Genomic DNA, 24140 nt, shown 5'->3' with positions numbered 1-24140 from the left:
TCTCAAGAATGATAAAAGTTATTATGTAGGCTTACGTCACTTAACCTCTTTTAAAATAATTGTAAAAACAATCACGAAAATTCTATGGAATAAATTGTTCAGCCTAACAGTAGATCTGTTGCGTGACAGAAAAGAACGGGATTTGTTTTTTAGAAGTTTAGCGCGAAACTACCTAACCAGCTATTTGCACACAATTTGTTGGGAATCAAAAGCTATATTTCAGCGTTATGAGCCGTCACGTTTTCTTCTGAGTATCTTGTAATCTATTCTTCATTCATCTTCATTACAAAAATTAAAAAACAACAACTTCTTAACAAAATAGAATGTATAAGATTAGATATCCACTACAGAGATCGAAGACCTGCATCAACGTTTCTAGCTCTGAAGCTCACCTCTGAAGCATTGGAGAAAGAATAACGTTTAACCGAGGTCAAAGTTTAAACTCCACCCTTGTGAAAGTTAACACAACATAATACGATCTGATTAATTATTTTTATATCATTTTCTTGATTCGAAAAACGAGTTGTCAATAGCACAAGGTCATGAATTATGAATGCTGGTACACGAAAGGTAAGAAGTTGGATTATGTTTTGTAGCATGATTACACACCTTAAAAATTAATGTTCAAAAAATATTTCATAATTACTGAATATCCCTGATTATAAAGCTTATATATACATATAAAAATTATATGTCACATGAACATAACATAATAGAATAAAGGTTTGTAGTTAATATTATGAAATGACGCCAAATGGGTCAATGGTTCAATATTAAAGATGTGAACAATGAACATCGAGATTTTTAATAAGATTTTCAAAGAGGTTCATATATGTTTTATCAAAGCTATGATAAAAAAAACCGTTAGAGACGTGAGATTATAAGGTTTTATAACGTTATTATGAAACCTGTCTTTCATCATACACAATCAGAAAAGTAGGGCATTGTTTTTAACAAAACACTCTTTAGAAAGTAAAGAAACAGAGATGTTTCAAACCAAGGCTATTTGAGAAAACCAGAAATTAGACCATTGATTTTATTACTTATGGTGTGAGAAACGCTCATTGGCTAAACACTAGTGACGTCACCGAAACAGACAGTCTTTAATCGTATAAAAGCCGCATATTGTCATACAAATCACAATACCAACCAACAGTTCTTCTCTCAAGATTTGCTCCATTTTCAAAGTTATCCAAATCAGGGAGCATGATTGGAGTAAGTACACATTACAACTAACCTTCTAAGTAATGTTAACATAAGTCATATAAATAATAGTTTTCGTTATATAGTATTGTTAAATTAGTGATATATTATATAGGATATAAAAGCGTTATTCATATTAAATATTTTCATTACTCTGTCTTTAATTCTTGCTGCAGCCTATGTTATGACTAAACACACAAGTTCCTAAACTCGTTAACTCAAATTTATTGTCAGGTCGAGTTGAAATATGCAGAGAAATGTTTTCAAAACACACGACGTTTTGTTTTCTGTGCTAACTTTGTGTTGACTGGTTTGCAATCATCATCAAACGATTCTCTGACCCAAACACCGACTTATTTCTCCTAAAACAAAACTTTTCATATTAGAAAACTCTAAGAAACGGTACAATTAGTTTTTAGTTCAAATAACGCAATACTTAATCTGGTTTCAATATCTCAGAATAAAAACTTTAAAAAAGGTACAATGGTTTCTCTAGACTATATAAGATGGAGTCTTGGTAGAAAATGATATCGTAACGTTCAAGAAAAAATGTTTTATCAACATATTCAGAAAAGACAAATGTTTTTGAATAATTCTCAGCATATTGAACAAAATTATTTTCGTTATGAACTTTTCTTTACATTCTACAGGTCTTGACGGTTTTGGGATTTCTAGCTGTATGTGAAGGTGGATTCCTTGGGGCAAGGGGAGGATTAACAGCTGGTGGACAGTATGGTGGTGGAGGATTAGGAGCTGGTGGTCACTTTGCTGGTGGAGGATTAGGAGCTGGTGGACAGTTTGGTGGTGGAGGATTAGGAAGTCGTGGACATTTTGGGGGAGGAGGATTTGGAGCTGGCGGACACTTTGGTACTGGCGGATTTGGGACAGATGGACAGATAAGTGGTGGGGGATTTGGAGATGGTGGAAAGTTTGGTACTGGAGGTTTAGGAGCTGGTGGACAATTTGGCACCGGAGGATTTGGAACTGGTGGACAGTTTAGCACTGGAGGATTTGGAGCTGATGGACAATTTGGCACTGGAGGATTAGCAGTAAGTGGACTCTTTGGTGCTGGAGGCGGACCAGCAAACGGATTCATTGGTGGTGGACGAGGAGGAGTAAGTAATTGCAATTTGATATATAGTTGTATTCCTTACTTTTTCCAAAATGTGGAAACAGCGATATATATATTTATATATTCGCGAAAAAATATATTGATATTTAGAAGAAACACTATTTTAAAGGAATTTGTCACACAATTTATCGACCTTTGTTCTTCATACATCATTGTTGAAACAAAGACTTTATTTTTAGTCGGAAACTGAGTTTTCTCACCTAACAACCATAAACTCTAGAAAGAAGTAATTCTTCCCGTTTAAGAAATTAAAGTTGTCTGTATAATGTAAGCACTAAATTCTAATGATGACTTTAATGTGAATATTACTGTTATATTTTTTGAATATATCTCAGTAAATCTTTGTTTAATTTGGATTTCAGTAAAATTTTATTTGATATATATTTCACTAATTCATCTCGACAAGCATATCAATAATCTCTCTACATTTACAGGTTAACTTTACATACTTAAATTCGTCTTTTGATAAACAACCCGGAAACAGTAAGGAAACACTTTACTTTATGTTTAGAAAAAATCCAATAAATCAAGTTAACATTTTAAATAAAACTTAATAAACATGAAAATAACCATGGCAATAAATAGACAACGGATGATATTCCTTCGTAAACCATTTGAAGAAAACGCTTGTAACCAACATAGAAACGACATTGTTTTTAATACGTATAGATATAAATTAGTTCATGCTTTTACACAGGGACGTTACGGCCAACAACCAGTGTACCCCTCAATCCCCACACCCCACTCATTTAGCTACGTTGCACCCGCCGACGGGGGGTTTTAGTGCACGGCAAGAGGTTGGAGATGGATATGGTCAAGTAAGAGGAACTTACAAGCTTTCTGACCCAGATGGACGGTTTAGGAAAGTCCAATACACTGCTGGTCCTCAAGGATTCCAAGCTCAAGTATACACCAACGAACCAGGTACCAAGAGTGAAAGTCCTGCTGACGTTAATTTCCAGTCCTCTGCTCCTGTTCCACCTCCTTATTACCCACCTAGGCAACACCCTGGACACGGAATACCTGGTGGTAGTGGTGGTTATCCAAAACACCCTGTTCCGGCTAGTAGACCTTGGCAATAACTTGGTCAATTCTGTAGTATAACGTTAAGGAAATGTTTTTTGTGTATTTTATTGCTTAGCTAAGTAATCAATGTTGTCGTATTTCATTAATATTTTACCGATTTCTATATTATATCAATACTTCACTCGCTGTCTGCTTTTCCTCTAATATATAATTGAAGATTTTTGAAGCGAACTATCTTAAGGATCAAGCTAATCTCAGTTTTTACCTGTTATTTACTATAAACTTTGTGGATTACTGGCACTGCATGTAGGACAAGAACAAAACAAATGTGTTTTATAAATAAAAATATGTAAATAGGTGCATTTGTTGATTAATTGTTTGATTAATAACTAAATAAAATAACTAAATAAAACTAAATAAATAAATAAAACTAAAGTTACATTTCTTAAAGTTAATATTTGGGATTATAAATTTTGTTGACGATTTCAATACATAGATTGAAGTGTTGGATTTTATATGTTAAAAAAGGAGAAATTATTATAAGTAGAGAAGAGACACATATGAAATACCAACTGATAAGATAAATAATAAAACTCAACTGGCCACTTTGGTTTAGACGTACAAGAAACTTCTGTAATTGGGGTAACATATTGATATTGTCAAAATACTCGCGAACAGCTTCCAAATAAATAATGATCGAAGATTCTTTAATCCATCCGGTCTGTTGTCCAGACAAATAAAGTTTACAAGTGTTCCTAAGGGATATTAAAGCAGGGATCAAGTTGTTCACAATATAGTTCTAAAACATTTTAGAAATATTGGCTAGATAGCGGTTATATACTCCATAAGATTTTTTTTCATTCGTTTATTATTTAAACCTGATGAGCTCTCATTTACCACACAGCCATCAGTGAGCTCTTTACGAAGATAAAGCGGTGTTCCAGGCATCAAACAAGTTTCTCTGGCTGTTATGTTTTCTATATTTACGATAACATATTGTAAGTGAAAATATAAATAACTTACACTGTGTTACTTTCATCTTAAAATAATTCAACGTATTATTTACAATTCACAACTTAGTATTCACAAAATATGAAACAAATGACAAACTTTATAATAAATTTGTACTATTTCTATTCATTCTTTAATTTTCACTGCAAAAAGGAATTAGAAAAAACTCCTCCGTTAAAACTGAAATGCTAAACCTCACTGTGATATTTAGTTACTTCAACTTATGGTTTTTATTATTTCATTTAAATCACCAGAGTTGTGTCATTTATCTTTCAGAATCAGTGTTTTTAAAGGTTATGAACAATTTCAATTGGTTGTTCCTTAAATTATATACAGAAGACAAAGGTCTAGGTCACTGTTAAAACCTGGATCACATGAAAAATAATATTAAATTTGTTCGTTAGATTGGCTCTTTCTCGACATCGTTACGATCTGTAGTAAGACTAACTCATTAAAATGTGTGGTAGGACTGGATTATTCTCAATCGTTATAAAATGTGGCAGGAAAAGCTCGTCAGCATATGTGGTAGGACTGGATTGTTATCTATTGTTTCACTTTGTTGTAGACCTGCATTGTTATCCATCGTTATAATATGTGGTAGGACTGGTACGACACGCTATTCGACAGAACTGAAAGAATACAATCTTGGTAGACTGAATAATTATCTTCATTAGTTGACTGAATTGTTATGATCTCAGAGAGGACTGGGCCTTTAGAATCAGTGTTTGGACTACGTTCTTACGATTTGGGGTAGGACGTGAACCTTTAGTTTTGTCGTGAAACTGGATCATAAGGAAAGAAAGTTTGTAATATCACACTATTAGACGAGTGTGTGTTTTACTGTAGCAAAGCCACATTGGGATGTCTACTGTATCCACCGAGGGGAATTGAGCTCCTGATTTCAGTGTTGTTAATTCGTAGACTTATCGCTGTTCCACCGGAGGACGAATTACGTTAAGGATAACAGACTCGAAGTAAGATTTAATATCATACATTGGAGATATATATAATTTCTGCCGAAAAGTTCCCCCTTAAATATTTGCTATGTTATGTCTACAATAACATTTTATTTTATTATAGTGAAAGTTTAATATTACAAGTTAATTAGACAAAAAAATGCTGAAATATAAACAGAATTAGTGTTATTGATATGAACAGAGATATAACAAGGGATCGAACTTTGGACATCGTCATTTTCAACCCAGCATATCAACGATTATATCAACATTCGGTTTCTTCATATCTGCACTTCAAATGTTTCTTAAGTTTACTATTTCACGAAATTATTGAACACGAAAACGTTTCTAATTTTTTTCTGATTGTAAAATTTATTTTAATAAAGCGATTTATCATTACAAGCTTTAAAAATCTTAGATTCAATATCTTAGTTAGTTCAAGTTTTCATAAAGGAAGTTTAGCTTTGCTTTATATTAAGCTATATAGCATAATATATTCTGATATCTGTTATCTGTAAATATAATAGGGCTATCATAATATATTCCGATAAAATTTTTTGTTCAAATAAGTGTTTCAATACTGTTTTATATTTAATTAGATACCCTTTATTTGTGTTAGATTATACAAGACAACTATCTTTGCTATTTGTGTGACACGAGTACAGGAGTTGATCGTAATCGCAGGTTCGAATCTCCGTCACAACAAACATGCTCACCCTTTCAGCCGTGAGGGCGTTATAAGGTGACTTTAAGTCCAACAATTATCTGGTAAAATATGAGCCCAATAGTTGGTGGTGGGAGGTGAGAACTAACTGCCTTCCCTCTAATCTTACACTGCTAAATTAAGGATGGCTAGTGTGTAGAGTTGAGCGAATTTCTGAACAAACAAACAAAATCAAACTTTTATCCCAGGCTCATTATTATTTGATAACAATTCCAGTGCTACCTATATAACTTCTGATTTCATTAAAACTTTTTAATCATTTTGAGGTCTCATTTCATTTAGCTATTTCACCTACCCCTAGCGGCATTTGTATCATTTGACCTTAAACGTAGTGGCTGCACTAAACAAAATGGAAGCACTTTTCTTCCTTCTCTTTTCGTGTGAATTTATATCGACGAAATGCCATCGACAATTGTTGTTTTTCTTTCTGTTACACAGGAAACAGCACGCTTATAACTGTCCGTTCGTTTGTTGAGTTATGTTCAAAGCTGCTGAAGTGGTAGACTAAAGGGAAGACCGTAAGTCAACAGTTCCTACTATAACCTTTTGGGCTACTTTTGATCAGATATTTGAGTTTGACAACTACTCTGATCACGCACCCACAGCTAAAAGATCAAGCATATCCGTCGATAGGTTTCACCCCCTGGTTTATTTTCTTCGTTTTCTTCTAAATAACTCTCGAAGCTGTATATGTGGCTGCTTGTACATAGCCTTCACTGAGTGTGAACGGTTAGGTTAATGAGAAGACAGCCAGTCAGTAGCACCCATCGCCAACTTTTGTCTTACAGAACAGTGAAATTTAACTTCTACCACCAGGCCTTCTCCGGTAAGGTTCAATGAATTTTATTAATCACACATATTTTCGTGTTGTTACTTTTTGAATAATTTTATTAATAAATCTCATGTCTTAAGTTTAAAGAACCTACGTTACTGACATGACAACTGGCCTTTATGGACGTTTGACATTAAAGCAGTAACAAGTGGTTTATTGGTGTATTTTCTACATGAATGACACGTATTCAACACATGAACTAAATAGACGGTTCGAAGAGTTGATGGTTCAGAAATAACTTAAGTTTCTCTTTCTGGATTATTTCAGAGCAAAGTCACCTTGGAATATATGCTGTGCCTACCTAGGGGAATTGAACCCCAAATTTTATCATTGTAAGTCTGTATGTCTACTGCTGTCCAAGAGGAGTACGACATACAGTCACGTGAAAAAGTTAGGACACCCTAGGAAGGCCAGTGTATTTGTGTGACATTTTTGAATGTATAGATATTTAATTTCAATTTCAACAATACTGAGAGATTATAGTAATATAACTAAACAATTAAAACTGAAGGAAAAACTTTTCAAGATCTTCTGCAAATGTAATTCTACAAAAATGCATATTCTAATTGAGGAAAAAGTTAAGAAACCCTTCCCCCAAATAGCTAGTGTTACCCTCTTAGGCTGACATAACTGCAGTGAGACGTTTCTTGTAGCCATCTACCAGTCTCTGACATCGGTCTGAAGAAAGTTTGCCCCACTCCTCAATGCAAAATTCTTTCAGCTGTGAGATATTTGAGGGGTTTCTTGCATGTACAGCCTGTTTCAAGTCACCCCACAGCATCTCAATGGGATTAAGATCTGGGCTTTGACTCGGCCATTCCAGGACTCTCCATTTCCTAGTTTTCAGCCAGTCCTTGGTGAATTTACTGGTATGTTTTGGGTCATTGTCGTGTTGCAGGGTCCAGTTCCGCTGCAGCTTTCATTTTCTTACAGATGATTTCACATGATTCTCAAGCATCTTCTGATACACAGTTGAATTCATGGTGGATTCTATGATTGTGAGCTGTCCAGGTCCTGCTGCAGCAAAGCAGCCCCAAACCATGACACTTCCACCTCCATGCTTCAAAGTTGGTATGAGGTTCTTTTCTTGGAATGGTCTATTTGGTTTACGCCAAACATGTCCTCTGTTCTGGTGTCTAAATTATTCAATTTTGGACTCATCTGTCTAAAGAACAATATTCCAAAAGTTGTGGCCTTTGTCTACATTCTCTCTGGCAAACTTCAGTCTGGCCTTGATGTTTCTCTTAGAGCAGAGGTTCCCAACCTTTTGGCACTCGCGACCCCTTACCTAAAAGTTTGAAACCCATGTGACCCCCTACTTAGGGCTTACTATCAGCAGCTTAATTTTTCTTTTATTTTCTGTGAAGGAGAGGGAAAGAAACATCTAAAAAAATATTTAAAAATTCTGTAATTATTTATTAGCAAATTAAATCACATTGGTCCAACCTGAATTCACAAAAAGAACATATATTTCTTAAAATAATATTAACATAGGTTTGAACAGCTATCCAACCCAGCTAGTGAGATGCCTGATATTGCATTTCAGCAGCAAGCTTTGAAATTCGTGGCCGAGCGTTTGTTAGAACCAGTCTCATGTCATCTCCAACATCCAATCTGTTCCTATTCTTTGTTTTTATATTGACAAGAGTGGAAAATCCTGCCTCACACAAGTAGGTAGAAGCAAATGGAACAAGGACACGTAAAGCTATTATGCTGACTTTGGAGTATGACTGATACATAACGCACCAGAACTGAGTCACGGATTTCACCTTGAAGAAATCACGAGCTGAAGAGTCGTTCCTTAGATCCAGAAATTTATCTTGGATATCATCTGGGATGCTGGATACATCAAGTTCAGTACAAAATGGGTTCCTTACCAGGTTCTCCTGTTCCTGTGATAGCTCAGGGAAGTAACGCTCGACTTCCTTTTCTAGAGACTGAAGGTGTTCGGTAATCTCATCCTTGAGGAACTGATCCAATTGGATCTGAGACTCATCCGTCACTCCACAAAGTTTTTCAAACATAGCGATGTTTCCAAGATTGGTTTTCCGACGCTAGTTCTGCAGTTTGGAAACAAAGGCCCGAAGACTATCTTGAAAAAGGAGAACATGTGTTTCCCTTCCTTGAAGCTTCAAATTGAGCTTGTTCAGCTGGTCAAAAATGTCGGCTAGGCACGCAAGCCTTTTATTCCATGCTTCATCTTCGAAGTAAGCTACAAGATCTTTCCTTTCTTGAGTCTCCAGGAATAGCTTTATTTCATCTTTCATTTCAAAGACACGATTAATAACGTTTCCTTTCGACAACCAACGTACTGCCGTGTAGAAGAGAAGGACTTCGTGGTCAGCATTCATGTCTTTGCATAGTTCTTTGAATAGGCGAGTGTTGAGTGCTTGAGTCTTCACATAATTTACAATTTTGATTACAGATTCAAGCACTTCCTGCAGAGAGGCAGGGAGAATCTTACTGACGAGAGCATATCGGTGAATCATGCAGTGGATGCCCTTTGCTTGAGGTGTTAGCTTCTTCACTCTCAACTGGAATCCTGATTTCGATCCCAGCATAGCCGGTACCCCATCCGTACAAACCCCACACACGTTTTCCCATTGAAGATCTTCGTCTTGAAAAAAGTTGAAACTTTTTCCATGACATCATCAGCTTTTGTTGTGGTTTCAAGTGCACTGCAGAATAAGAATTCGTCTTTGATGTCACCTGGATTAACGTATCTCACGAAGACAAGCAACTGAGAACATGAACTTACATCTGTTGACTCGTCGAGCTGAAAGGACAACAAAGGGGAACCCTTGATTTCAGTCAAAACCTGTTCCTTCACATCCATAGACATTTTAGAAATGCGCCTCTGTATTGTATTATTTGACAGGAATACTTGCTGCATTTTCTTTGCACTGGCTTCTCCAAGAATAAGATTTACTGCTTTCATCATGCAGGGTTTAAGAAGTGTTTCTCCAATCGTTTGAGGCTTTTTTGTTTGGTATATTCGAATGCAATCTCATATGAAGCTTCCACTACGGCTGCACTCTGCTGCTAAAACGACCCACTTCTATCGATTCTTTGGCTTTTAAGACACCGTTCATGCCGTTTGAAGAAATCCAAACCCTTCTTTGCGTGTTCTGGATGTTTCAAAACGCACTGTGGTTTCTCGATGCCGTCGTTGGCGAGCACAGTGGTGAAGCCAATGTTGAGGTAGCATTCTGAGTATCTGCGCCGTTTAGCCATGGACACAACTCACCTATACTGCTTACTTATCTCCTTGTTAAAATAAAATAAAAATGTTGAATAATGAACGCTTTGGCAACTGTAGATCTTACACTGACTACTTGTGGGGGGTGCAGGTAGAGTAATGATGGGGTAAGTATTGGGAAGGAAGGGAGCGTGACCAGTCGCGCGATTCGTCATCCACCAATCAGCAACGGACATGTGACTCACGTGTCGACAGCGAGCACACACACACTTAATCACAGCTAAACAGACACACAAGCATACGTACATGCGCGTGCACTCACATACTCGCTACTCACTAGTACACACATACATACAGTTGCAGACACATACACATTCGCACAGGCACATTTACTCACAGGCACGCATACATACACCCATAATATCACCTAATGACATTGAATTAACGTAGCACACGTTTAGCTTTGCACCGAAACAAAAAAAAAAGTAAGAGCATGAAATTGTAATTGATGAAATAAAATTAATGTTATCCCAAGCTACTTCTAACAAGGCTACGCGACTCCCCTGCCAAGGCTTCGCGACACCCCGGTTGGGAAACCCTGTCGTAGAGAGCAAAGGTTTCCTCCTTGCACACCTTCATTGTGTGTTAAACTTGTGCGGTCTCTTTCTGATTGTTGAGGCATGCACTTTCACATCAACAGTAGCCAGAGCCTGTTGTCGGCCCCGTGCTGATATGTTTGGGTGTTTGGAGACCTCTTGTGGCATCTTGGGGTCTGCTCTCGGGGTGAACTTACTTGGACGACCAGACCTGGGCATGTTGGCAGTTGTTTTGAAAGCTCTCCACTTGTTGACTATTTTCCGACAGTGGAATGGCTGATTTCAAAATATTTTGGGATCTTTTTAAATCCCTTACCAGACTCATAAGCTGCTACTATTTTCTTTCTGAAGGCCTCAGACAGCTGTTTTTCTCTCTCCATGGTGCTCACTCTCACTTCAACAGTCAGGAAAACACCAAACTAAATGTCTGAGGTTTAAATAGGGCAAGCCTCATTCAAAATGCTGAGTAACGATCTTCTAATCATGTGCATCTGGTGTGATACACCTGTGTGTGAGTTGAGCCATTTTAAGTGGGAATAAATGTGGGGGTGTCCAAACGTTTTCCTCAGTTAGAATATGCATTTTTGTAGAATTACATTTACAGAAGATCTTGAAAAGTCTTTTCTTCAGTTTGAATTATTTAGTTATATTCCTATAATCTTTCAGTATTGTTAAAATTGAGATTAAATATTTATATATCCAAAAATATTACAAAAATACACAGGCTTTCATAGGGTGTCCTAACTTTTTCACATGACTGTAATTCAGAACTTCTGATTTAATGAAGGGCACGCAGTCAGCAGTGTCCGCCGCCCATAAGTGTGGGCTAAACCGAATGGAGAAATTATGTGTCATTATTAAAACGCACTCACAACTGAAACTGCATGTTCAGAGTCACATTGAAAGCTCTAACCTTGGACTTTCCAGTTTAAAGAGTGGTAGGAGAATCACAAGGTTACACCCGAAACTTGGTTTATTTAACGTATTTAAATTATGAAACTCTTATTTTACATATTTGTTTAATTCTAAGTGGAACACAAGTTACTGTTATAGTTACGCATTCAGTGTTGACTATGAAATTTCAAACAAACTGTTATGACCAACATACACGAAATACTGAAGTTTACTTTTAAAATAGCACATCTAATTGATTGTAGAAGAAGGAGAGATAGATAAGTGGTATGACTTTTATATTCATTTATATTTACCATTCCTTAAGAAGACAGACGGTATTCTTTTTAAAGTCTTTTCAGAACCACATAAAAGGCTTAATGAGCATAGTACCAGAGAGATGGTGATGTAAGTACAACCATCAGTACCTTTGGTCATCTAGGTTGTATTGGGGGAAGACATGCTCTTTAAATATCTACTGTATATAGTTTTCAAAGTCACAGCATATTAGCGGCTGTAGAGGTGAGAACTTGTTTTTTTTTGTTTTTTTTTTTTTATTTCGCGCAAAGCTAATAGGGCGTTAGCTGTCCCTAATTAAGCATTGTAAGACTAGAGGGAAGGCATCTAGATCACCACACACCCTCAAATCTTGGGCTACTCTTTTACCATCGAATAGTGGGATTGATCATCACAATATAACCCCACACACATAGCTGAAATGGCAAGTATGTTTGGTGCGACGGGATTTCAACCTGCGACCCTCGGATTTCGAGTCGAACGCCTTAACCCACCTGGCCATGCAGGGCCAAGTGAGTACTTAAAACGTTTTAGTGTTTTTATTTGAAAGATGCCAATATTAAACCATTTTGCCACATAACAAATGTTATGGCTCAGAAATTCTATTGTTTTCTATTTCATTGTTCAGTGTTTAGAGAAGTTAGAAATTAAATTATTAAAATTGTTCCGATTGAGAAAGTGTTAAGAAACTTAAAACTGATGTCTCAAAAGTTTAGATAAAAATAAATAATATAGTATATATTACAATATTCAGTAAATAATATAGCAGGTGACAAACTTCAACTTCTGCAACTTCTGAAAGTCGTCATAAAACTCATTCTTTGTTATTCCAAAGGTCTCCCAATAAACCTGATTCTGTTTCACGAAGTGGTGTTTAACCTTAGGAAAATATTCTGATATTTATTAGTAAGCATAAAGTTCTTCTATTATAGTGATGTAATTATACGTTCGAAATTTGGATGACAAAGTAAGAGTCAAAATAAAAAAAAATCTTCAAGGTGACCTACATCAGATTCTTGTTCTGAACTACCTCCCCTTCCCCCAATAAAAAGACCCTATACTGCTCCAGTTCGTGCAGTTTTCACCTTTCCTTCTACATCGTTCATTCTTTGAGAATGTATTTTCTTTTTCTTTTAGATAATTTCATGTTTCGTGGGTCATTCTCGCTATTGCGTCAGTTTCCAACCTTGAGCGGCCTACAAGTGTCATGTCTTCCATGAAATCATCTAGATTGTGGTTATTCCTGTTTCGATAATGCACCAACATCTTTTGAATAATACAGGTCGGGATGTTGTATTGTTTCAAAGCGATCTTATTTCCAGCGCCACGAAGCTGTTTCGACCGAATTCCCGAATTCCCGAGAGATGACATCACAAGATAACGAGCCACGTTTATTCAGACTTATCCAATTATTATTCGTGGACGTCCCAAACACTTGAAACACACAAAATTAAACCTGATCCATTTCCACACCTTTCATTCCTTTCTTACCGTTATTGTTTTCTCTCAAGGTATGTAGAAAATAAATAAATTAAAACCCACAGACTTCCTGCAGTAATAGACATGATCTGTTGTTTGGGTCGGAAATGGTTAGCGCCTATTGTAAGACTAAATACGACTTCGGGAAGAGTTGATGTACTTTCTACAAACGATTCGTTGTTGTAAGACGTTTGTAGCACGAGTAATTAGAGTGAAAGGAACAAGTGCTTATGAGTAAACAGCTGGTAGCCTTTTATGTCGGCCCGGCATGGCCTAGCGCGTAAGGCGTGCGATTCGTAATCCGAGGGTCGCGGGTTCGTGCCCGCGTCGCGCTAAACATGCTCGCCCTCCCAGCCGTGGGGGTATATAATGTGACGGTCAATCCCACTATTCGTTGGTAAAAGAGTAGCCCAAGAGTTGGCGGTGGGTGGTGATGACTAGCTGCCTTCCCTCTAGTCTTACACTGCTAAATTAGGAACGGCTAGCACAGATAGCCCTCGAGTAGCTTTGTGCGAAATTCCCAAACAAACAAACAAAGCCTTTTATGTCACTGAATTATCAGGATCTGATAAACAAACCCTAGAATCGCAGGTAATGTAAATTGCTTATAACCCGTTTGTTTGAAATAGTTAAAGAAAAAAGTGGGAGAAAGTCGAAATTTTGAAAATATTTTTAATAGAAACATTTGGAAACGTTTATCAGGTTTTGTTGAAAATTTAAAACACTAATTATATATATGAAATTATGTGAAAAAATGTTTTTTAATTGTTAAAAACCTTCACCCCACTCAAGTTACATTTTATTATATATTATTTTTAATCAAACAGGTCTCATGGGTTTCAAATCGACAGTTTCCTCTCCCTCAGTGTCTAAGCGACTTACAATGCTAATATTCGGGTGTAACACTCGTGGTTAAAACTGCTCTGGTTTCTTTGTTTGTTCGGAATTAGGTACATAAAGGACTCTCTGGGCTCTGCCCGCCACAAGTATCGAAACCTGATTCTAGATGTGTGAGACCACAGACATTCCGCTGTGCCACTGGGGTGGGGGGCACACAGCAAGCACTGATAATTCATTGTGTTGCATGAGCTTCCACAAAAATTCTACCGTGGGATAGGGTTACAAAGTAGTTTGAAGTGGATAAAAATAATTATATATATACCCTAATGAATGATATAATAATTACGTTTATTATTTTCTGGAAAACGGTAAGTGTCCCTCTTGTCTCACCCCTCGGACGCTCATGTTGTGTAGCTTATTCCTTAATAAATGAAAAAGAAAAATTGTATTGAAATAATTAAAATGACAGATTTTATTATAACATCAAGTTAGTAATGAGGTCGAGTTTAGCGTAGCGGGCTTGGGATCAAAAACACCGTCTTGTAACACAACATAAAAGGCGCTGTGCTCTTCCAATATTTGTTTTACAGTAGTTGTGTTGGCGGCTGTTTCTGATAACTGGCTGTCTTCTTACTAGCCAGCAGGAACATATGCGTGGTTATGTCTGATGTTAAGGGTTTCTAACCTAACATCTTCACGTTACTCCCATCTAACCAGAAATTTCAGAGTTCATTACTGCTAAGAACTTTTACTCGCCACAAACTTTTTATTTCACCAACTTTGAACTGAAGACAGACTTGACAATCGATTAACATCTTTAGCCAAACTATGAGCTACTCTAAGCAAATAGAGAAATTTCACCCTCATTCTTATAACGCATCCACGTCAGCAAAGTCAAAGAGAGAATTTTAACAGAAAAAGGAGTGCGAATCATGAGACTTCGGATTGATGGTATACGGCTCGCTCAATATTAGGCCACGCCCAACACAATAGAATAAATTATCTCTAAAGTTGTTGTTGTTGTTGTTTTGAATTAAGCACAAAGCTACACAATGAGTTATCTATGTTCTTCCCACCACTGGTATCGAAACCCGGTTTTCACCGTAGTAAGTCCGCAGACATGCCGCTGAGCCACTGGCGGGCATCTCTAAAGATTCTAGTTCCGAAAGCTTGACGACGTCGTGTTGAAACTTGTGATGAAATTTAACAACAAAAGCTCACGTGTGAGAACAAACAAACTTTTATGGTTTGAAGGATCAAGCTACGATATCACTGAACTAGATTCGCACTTTCGAATACTTAGAACTATTTAACTCAAATATTCGAAAAAGAAAAAAAGAAACATTTATGAAGATTGAACAGTAGTTTGTGATAAAGAATGTTTAAACATTATATTTTGACCAGTCCGAAAAGGGGTTCAGGCTGAAAATGTCATTCCAAATTTTAGGCCCGGCATGGCCAAGCGTATTAAGGAGTGCGACTCGTAATCCGAGAGTCGCGGGTTCGCATACCCGTCACGCCAAACATGCTCGCCCTCCCAGCCGTGGGGACGTTATAATGTGACGGTCACTCCCACTATTCGTTGGTAAAAGAGTAGCCCAAGAGTTGGCGTTGGATGGTGATGACTAGCTGCCTTCCCTCTAGTCTTACACTGCTAAATTAGGGATAGATAGCCCTCGAGTAGCTTTGTGTGGAATTCAAAAAACAAACAAATCCAAATTTTATTTATTAATGAACTTCCCAAAGTGCGGAGTGTGTTTTTGTAGCAGCAGTGCACAAACTGTGGATCTAAGCTTACGTAATGTGGATTTATAGGACTGTTATTCTATTATTTATCTCTAACTAGTCTACAAAAAAGGAATATAGTCAAAGATTTATTACTGATTATTATAAAAAATTATGTCTCCAATTATCGATATTTTATTATTTTGTCTTTGGTCTTAAAATGTAAAAACCTGCACCTCTTTGGGTTTTAACGATGAAAATAGGCTATTCATTAAGAAGAGAAAAGTGTACTGAACTAAGCCTAAAATACAGAAAATGTTGATTCAAAAATAAAAGAACCAAATAATTTGTTTACGAATGAAAAAAAGTTCAAGTTTACAAATATTAAAACAAATTATTAATAAAAATAGTGTTTAGAAAAGACATTCAAGTTATAATATTGTTACTATTTCTTTCAATCAACAGTGTATTGTTGATATTTATTTCATTGAACAGTAACTTTAACAAATGTAAACAATAACATTATTTTTATTTTTTTGTTTAAAGCTAAGCCTAAGGCTAGACAATGGGCCTTCTGTGCTCTGTCCACTACGGGTATCAAAATTTCTACCGTTGTAAGTCCGCAGACTTACCACGGTGCCACTAGGTGTTACTCTAAGCTTAAAAAATACCAGGTTTATAAAATAAACCAGGTGTTTCTTTCCATAAATCACACAATATGTGCTTTCATTTGTTGATGTATTTAGTTTACCTATGTGAAGGTCGAACTATTATTCTACTGATGAAGAAACCTTTTCACATAACCATTATTTTTAGTTCATGGAAACTCAATATTCAAATTTCAAAATCAAACAACACCTTTATGCCTGAAATCTAATATAAAAGAAAGAAATTCCAATAAATAATTCACTGGTCCAAGAAACCACTTGGAGAAATTATATAAGGCATTTTTTCCTTTTTTCAAATTTACCATAATTATTTTCAAAGCCTCGCATCGATAGCACAGCTGTTTCTAATTGTTTTTAACAAGACGTTCATTTCCGAATTTGATTAAGTAGGGCACTACTTAACTACCTTTTAGAGCTCAAGAAAGGGACATCTAACTGAAGGCTGTTGAAAGAATACAAACAAGGACATTGAAGGAAATAGTCCATGAAGTAGACCACAGAATATTTAATAGAACATACATATCTTACGTGATTGACTTTCGAATACTGACTTCCCCCTTTCATTTCATTGGCTTACAACTACAGTGACGTCAAGAAAAAAGTCATTTCCAGCTGCTATAAAACCTTTTAAACTCCAACAGCTAATACACTCAAACAAAGAACATCTTTCGTATCTAATATTTCTTAGCAAACTTTGAACCAACAGAAATGTTCCAGGTAAGTACACGACCTTATATGTTCTATCTGTCAGTTAATTTACGTATTGGCTAACATCTTCTCTCTAAAAGGAATTTCCCTCAAGCTAGTCAAATTGCCAAACGATTTTCAGCTAGTCTCTTAGATTTCTTTCGATTTTTAAACTTCAAATCATGAGTTGGAGGGGTAATACCTACGATTACATTGTGCATTCAACTTTCTTTCCCTGCAGTTTATAGAGTTAGAATCTGCTGAGGTTTTCGGTGCTAAGATAAAATGGATCTGTTACAAGACGCAAATATTACTATGGATACAAAAAACACATTTGTAGTGATTCACGACGCTCAACAACTTGTCTAATAACACTTATTATTTTAAAATAAAACACGGAAGAAGATAATTATCTGGTAATGTCGTCATTTCTAGTTAACTTACGATGAGATGTATATCATTGAGTGTAATATTCTGAACGAGGATATATGATGTTGTAGAATTAATGGTATATTCTTAATGGTGAAATAGACACGCAATCACTCAGAACGAAAATCTCAAGAATCATACAAGTTATTATATAGAATTATTCAGTTAACCTCTTTCAAAAGAATTGTAAAAAAAAAAATCCCGAAATTTCTGTACAATAAATTGTTCAGCTTAACGGTAGATCTGCTGCGTGACAGAAGAGCACGGGGTTTTTTCTCAGTTTTTTAGCGCGAAACTACATTAACAATTATTTGCACCTTTCGTTGGTAACAGAAACCTATATTTCAGCGTTATGAGCCGTCACGTTTTCTTCTGAGCATTTTGTAACCGTTTGTCGTTAAACGTAAACCTAAACAATGAGATATCTGTATTGTGTCCACTACGGGTATCAAATCCCGGATTTATGCGCTGTAAGACTTCAAACTTACCGTTTAGCCTGTAGGGAGCGTTCTTCTGAGACACTAGCATGCAGTCGTACTCCCCCCCCCGCAGAAAGTCATTGTTAGTCTAATTTTTCTGAAATAAACGCGTTCATTTTCATATATTTCAATAATAACGAATAATATAATTAATTTTATTCAAACACTTCAGTGAATGTGAAGGTATTCTTAATAAAATCAGTTTCTTTTTAACAATGTGAATGGAGCCTCCACCGAAAAGTCGGGATATTGTTTCTTTATTTATTTCATTTTTACTGTTTATACTTTTATAATAAATTAACCCAACTGATGCAGCGCCATATACAAACATGGCAAGTTGGGATTTTAAAATATATATTGTTTGCACACAAGAGGGCGTTGTGTACATTAATGTATTTCATTGCATCCTTGTCAATTAGCACAAACATTGATTTATTGATAGTTCGTTTTAAGAAAAAGTTTCACAACAAGATATCTGTGCCATATCTGACGCGGGGGTAAAACCATGAGTTTAATAAGACCTGAAGCATAGTGCAGAGCTGCCAGTCGAAGGCCTGTATAGATATTCAAATGTACCAATAGTACAATGATTACTATTGTTAGTACAATTACTGATTACTAAAGAGTGTGGTATCACAAAGTTTAACCCATTTTGACTTCAGCCTTGCTAAAATTGCAACGATCCAGTCTTACCAAAAAACTTAACGACTCAGTTTTACCACAGGTTGTAATATTTTCAGTCTTACCAAAAAATATAACCACTTAGTTCTACCACAAGTATTGAAACACCACACTTGTCGTTTCTCATGTTATGTATATGTTGTGAACATTGTATTCTTAAAACTGGATCATAATTTTCTCCTAGGTTAGTGAGTTAAACAATGAAATATTGAACTTAGTTCGAAAATTTAAAATAAATCATTTTATTTTACTTGTGACAACCATGTGTTACCGCGTAGTTACAGGAACTTAACGACTCAGTCCTACCACAGGTTGTAATATTTTTAGTCTTACCAAAGAATGCAACAATTTAGTCATACCAAGTTGTAATATTTTCAGTCTTACCGAAGAATGTAACAATTATTTATTTGCATGTATAGTAATATTTTCAGTATTATAAAAGAACGTAACGAATGAGTCTTAACACATGTGGTAACAACCCAGTTTTGTCAAAAGAACAGCCCAGTACTGTCTCTGTTTATTAAATACCTTTATTTATTCATTGCTAATTAGTCTACATTTTAACAAAACACTCATATTTTCCAGCATGACTGTCAGTTTATTTTACACAAACATAAAACGATAGAATTTAGACGGACAAAATTTTTTTCAAGTCACTGCCAAAACAGACGATTTTTAGAAAAACTAAAATCTTACTATTTTAAACGTCATGTTTTCTCGATCAGCGTCGTTTACAGACGATTTTTCTACGGTTCCAACTAAGTACTATAGTTATAAAAAGTAGCAGTTCTAAAAATATCTCTTCCGCCATTCAGTCATTTTAAGTTTACTATGTGTTATGAGTTTTGTTTACTCTGACAATAGAAGTGATCGAAATCTGCTAAAAATATATGAATATCAGAAATGATATCAAACTATCTCAAGGCATTTTCAGAGTTTCCGTCCCACTTTTTCAGAAACAAACGAAACAGGTCTAATAAAATAAATAACTCCGACTAATAAAAAATAACCATAAATTGTGCAAACAGAAAAAGTATTGAAATACCACTCTTGTCGTATGTCATGTTATTTATATGTTGTCAATATTGTATTATTAAAATTGGATCATAATGTTTTTCTAGTGAAGGTTAGTGGATTAAAAAATGAGATATTGAACTTAGTTATTATGCATTGTATAACATTGTATAATAAAACATATATATTAAAATTCTAGAAATCCTACCCTATGACAGGACAAAAAAAGCTTACTGCGTCATAAAAGTCTAAGAAACTCGTTTTATAATAAAACTATCAAGAAATGTACTAACCAGTAAAATATTTTCAAAAACTTATAATATAATGAAATTACAGAAAAAAACATTATATGATAAATTTGGAGTAATTTATTTTCGACTTTAATTGAAATCTAGCTGATTAATAAGACAGTGAAAATGTTATATAATCAGTCATAACAAAATTTTATGTCTCATAGAATTATAGACAATATAACCTGTATCAACAAAACAGCATTTTCTTTGTATGTTATCTATATAAATATATTACTACTTTCTGTTCTTATTCTACATAACTTCTGTTCATGTGTCAGGTACGCCAGCTGGTGAGTAATAAGATAATAAAAGATCTTATCTTCATTCATCTTCATTTCAAAAATTAAAAAATAACGACTTCTTAAGAAAATAGAATGTTCAAGATTAGATATCCACTACAGAGATCGAACATCTGCATCAACGTTTGTAGCTCTGAAGCATTGCAGAAAGTATAACGTTTATCCGAGGTCAAAGTTTAAACTCCACCCTTGTGGAAGTTAACACGACACAATACGGTCCGATTAATTATTTTTATATCACTTTTTTGATTCCATATACGAGTTGTTAATAGCACAAGGTCATGAATTATGAATACTGGCACACGAAAGGTAAGACGTTGGATTATGTTTTCTAGCACGATTACATACCTTACAAATTAATGTTTAAAAAATGTTTCATAATTACTGAGTATCCCTGATTGTAAGGCTTATCTACAGACATAAAAATTATATGTCACATGGACATAACGTAATAGAATAAAGGTTTTATAGCTAATATTTTTAAATGACGTCAAAGGGGTCAATGGATCATTATTAAAGATATCAACAGTGAACGTTGATAGAGTATGATGTGACCTCGTGGTTTTTAATACGATTTTCAAAAGGGTTCATACATTCTTTATCAAAGCTAGTAGGTCTGTGATAAACAAATCCTAAGAGACGTGATATTATATGGATTTCATAACGTTATATAGCTACTTATTGTGTGAGATTCCTAATCACTAGAACCTGTCTTTCATAACACACTATCACAGAGGCCATTGTCTTTTTAACAAAACACTCTTTTCAAACTGAAGAAACATAGATGTTTCAAACCAAGGCTATTTCAGAAAACCAGAAATTAGACCATTGATTTTATTATTCATTGTGTGAGAAACGCTCATTGGTTAATCACAGGGACGTCAACAAAACCCACACAGTCTTTGATCGTATAAAGGCCGCATATAATCAAACAAATCACACACAACCAACAGTTCTTCTAATAAATTTGTTCCATTTTCAAAGTTATCCAAATCAGGGAGAATGATTGGAGTAAGTACACGTTACATTACAACTTTCCTTTTGAGTAATGTTAACATAAATCGTATAAATAGTATTTTATTCGTTATATAGCAGTGTTAAATTAAAGATGTATTATATAGAATATAAGGACGTTGTTCATGTTAAATATTTTCATTCGTCTGTCTTTAATTCTTGCTCCAGTCTATGTTATAACTATACACAGCACTTCCTAAACCCGTTACTCAAATTTATTTTAGGCAGAGTTGAAATATGCAGAGAAATATTTTCAAAAGACACGACGTTTCGTTGCCTGTGCTAATTTTGTGTTGACTGGTACGCAATCATCAACAAACGATTCTCTGACCCAAACACGGACGACTTAGTTCAAATAACGCAATACTTATTGAAGTTTCAATATCTTAGAATCAACACTTTAAAAAAAGGTACCATGGTTTCTCTAGTCTACTTAAGGACTTCAAGAGAAAAATGATTCGTAAACAGATTCAGAAAAGACAAATGTCTTTGAATAATTTTCAGCATATTGAACAAAATTATTTTCGTTATGAACTTTTCTTTACATTCTACAGATCTTGACGGTTTTGGGATTTCTAGCTGTATGTGAAGGTGGATTCCTTGGGACAGGAGGAGGAGTGGGAGAAGGTGGAGGATTAACAGCTGGTGGACAGTTTGGTGGTGGAGGATTAGGAGTTGGTGGTTACTTTGATGGCGGAGGACTAGGAACTGGTGGACAATATGGTGGAGGAGGATTAGGAAGTCGTGGACATTTGGGAGGAGGAGGATTTGGAGCTGGTGGACACTTTGGTACTGGAGGATTTGGGACAGATGCGCAGTTAAGTGGTGGAGGATTTGATGTTGGTGGAAAGTTTGCTACTGGAGGATTAGGAAGTGGTGGACAGTTTGGCACTGGAGGATTTGGAGGTAGTGGGAAGTTTGGTACTGGAGGACTAGCAGTAAGTGGACTCTTTGGTGCTGGAGGTGGACCAGCAGACGGATTCATTAGTGGTAAACGAGGAGGAGTAAGTAATTACAATTTGATATATAGTTGTATATGTTACTTTTTCCAAAATGTGGAACCAGCGATATATATATTTTATATTATGGTGAAAATATGTATTGATATTTAGGAGAAACACTATTTTAAAGGAACTTGTTACACAATTTTTCGACTTGAGTTCCTCATCCATCAGTGTTGAAACAAATACTTTAGTCGGAAACTGAATTTGCTCACCTAATAACCATAAACTCTAGAAGGAAGTAATTTTTCCCGATTAAGAAATTAAAATGATCTGAATAATGTAAGCATCAAATTCTAATCATGACTTTAATGTGAATATTACTGTTATATGTTTTTGAATATATTTCAGTAAATCTTTGTTTAATTTGGATTTCAGTAAAATCTCATTTGATATATATTTCACTAATTCATCTCGATAAGCATATCAATAATCTCTCTACATTTATAGGTTAACTTTACATACTTAAATTTGTCTTTTGATAAACAACCCGGAAACAGTAAGGAAAAACTTTACTTTATGTTTAGAAAAAAATCGAATAAATCAAGTTAAAAGTTTAAATGAAACTTAATAGACATAAAAATAACCATGGCAATAAATAGACAAAGTGTGATATTCCTTCGTAAACCATTTGAAGAAAACTCTTGTAACCAACATAGGAACGACATTGTTTTTAATACGTATAGATATAAATTAGTTCATGCTTTTACACAGGGACGTTACGGCCAACAACCAGTGTACCCCTCAATCCCCACACCCTACTCATTTAGCTACGTTGCACCCGCCGACGGGGGTTTTAGTGCACGGCAAGAGGTTGGAGATGGATATGGTCAAGTAAGAGGAACTTACAAGCTTTCTGACCCAGATGGACGGTTTAGGAAAGTTCAATATACTGCTGGTCCTCAAGGATTCCAAGCTCAAGTATACACCAACGAACCAGGTACCAAGAGTGAAAGTCCTGCTGACGTTAATTTCCAGTCCTCTGCTCCTGTTCCACCTCCTTATTACCCACCTAGGCAACGCCCTGGACACGGAACACCTGGTGATGGTGGTGGTTATCCAAAACACCCTGTTCCAGCTAGTAGGCCTTGGCAATAACTTGGTCAATTCTATGGTATAACGTTAAGGAAATGTTTTTTGTGTATTTTATTGCTTAGCTAAATAATCAATGTTGTCGTATTTCATTAATATTTTTCCGGTTTATATATCCTGTCAATACTTCACTCGCTGTCTGCTTTTCCTCTAATATATAATTGAGGATTTTCGAAGCGAACTATCTTAAGGATCAAGCTAATCTCAGTTTTTACCTGTTATTTACTATAAACTTTGTGGATTACTGGCACTGCATGTAGGACAAGAACAAAACAAATGTGTTTTATAAATAAAAATATGTAAATAGGTGCATTTGTTGATTAATTGTTTGATTAATAACTAAATGAAATAAATAAATAAAACTAAAGTTACATTTCTTAAAGTTAATATTTGGGATTATAAACTTTGTTGACGATTTCAATACATAGATTGAAGTGTTGGATTTTATATGTTAAAAAAGGAGAAATTATTATAAGTAGAGAAGAGACACATATGAAATACCAACTCATAAGATAAATAATAAAACTCAACTGGCCACTTTGGTTTAGACGTACAAGAAACTTCTGTGATTG

The 24140-nt window shown here is 35.4% G+C and overlaps 2 protein-coding genes across 2 annotated transcripts; both read left to right on the top strand.

Moving 5' to 3' along the window:
• The first annotated feature begins 1152 nt into the window (after window positions 1-1152).
• Window positions 1153-3261, top strand: LOC143257142 (uncharacterized). Its single transcript, XM_076515437.1, has 3 exons — window positions 1153-1215; window positions 1854-2318; window positions 3033-3261. Exons 1-3 carry the CDS (start codon window positions 1207-1209, stop codon window positions 3117-3119), a joined length of 561 nt encoding a protein of 186 aa, XP_076371552.1. The 5' UTR covers window positions 1153-1206; the 3' UTR covers window positions 3120-3261.
• Window positions 3262-17174: 13913 nt separating this feature from the next.
• On the top strand, window positions 17175-23873 carry LOC143257141 (uncharacterized). Its single transcript, XM_076515436.1, has 3 exons — window positions 17175-17296; window positions 22030-22479; window positions 23191-23873. The coding sequence occupies exons 1-3, from the start codon at window positions 17288-17290 to the stop codon at window positions 23572-23574; spliced, it is 843 nt and encodes a 280-aa protein (XP_076371551.1). The 5' UTR covers window positions 17175-17287; the 3' UTR covers window positions 23575-23873.
• The last annotated feature ends 267 nt before the right edge of the window (window positions 23874-24140 follow it).

This window comes from Tachypleus tridentatus, chromosome 7, assembly GCF_004210375.1.
Source record: "Tachypleus tridentatus isolate NWPU-2018 chromosome 7, ASM421037v1, whole genome shotgun sequence".
In the NCBI taxonomy this organism is placed as follows: Eukaryota; Metazoa; Arthropoda; class Merostomata; order Xiphosura; family Limulidae; genus Tachypleus; species Tachypleus tridentatus.
The sequence above is the reverse complement of the archived record's forward strand: the minus strand, read 5'-3'. Positions and strand labels throughout refer to the sequence as shown.

What these genes read in the sequence shown, in the direction of transcription:
- LOC143257141 (XM_076515436.1), top strand. An exon ending in TTAGTGGTAAACGAGGAGGA is followed by an intron (nt 22,480 to 23,190) that starts GTAAGTAATTAC and finishes GCTTTTACACAG; the next exon opens with GGACGTTACGGCCAACAACC.
- LOC143257142 (XM_076515437.1), top strand. An exon ending in TTGGTGGTGGACGAGGAGGA is followed by an intron (nt 2,319 to 3,032) that starts GTAAGTAATTGC and finishes GCTTTTACACAG; the next exon opens with GGACGTTACGGCCAACAACC.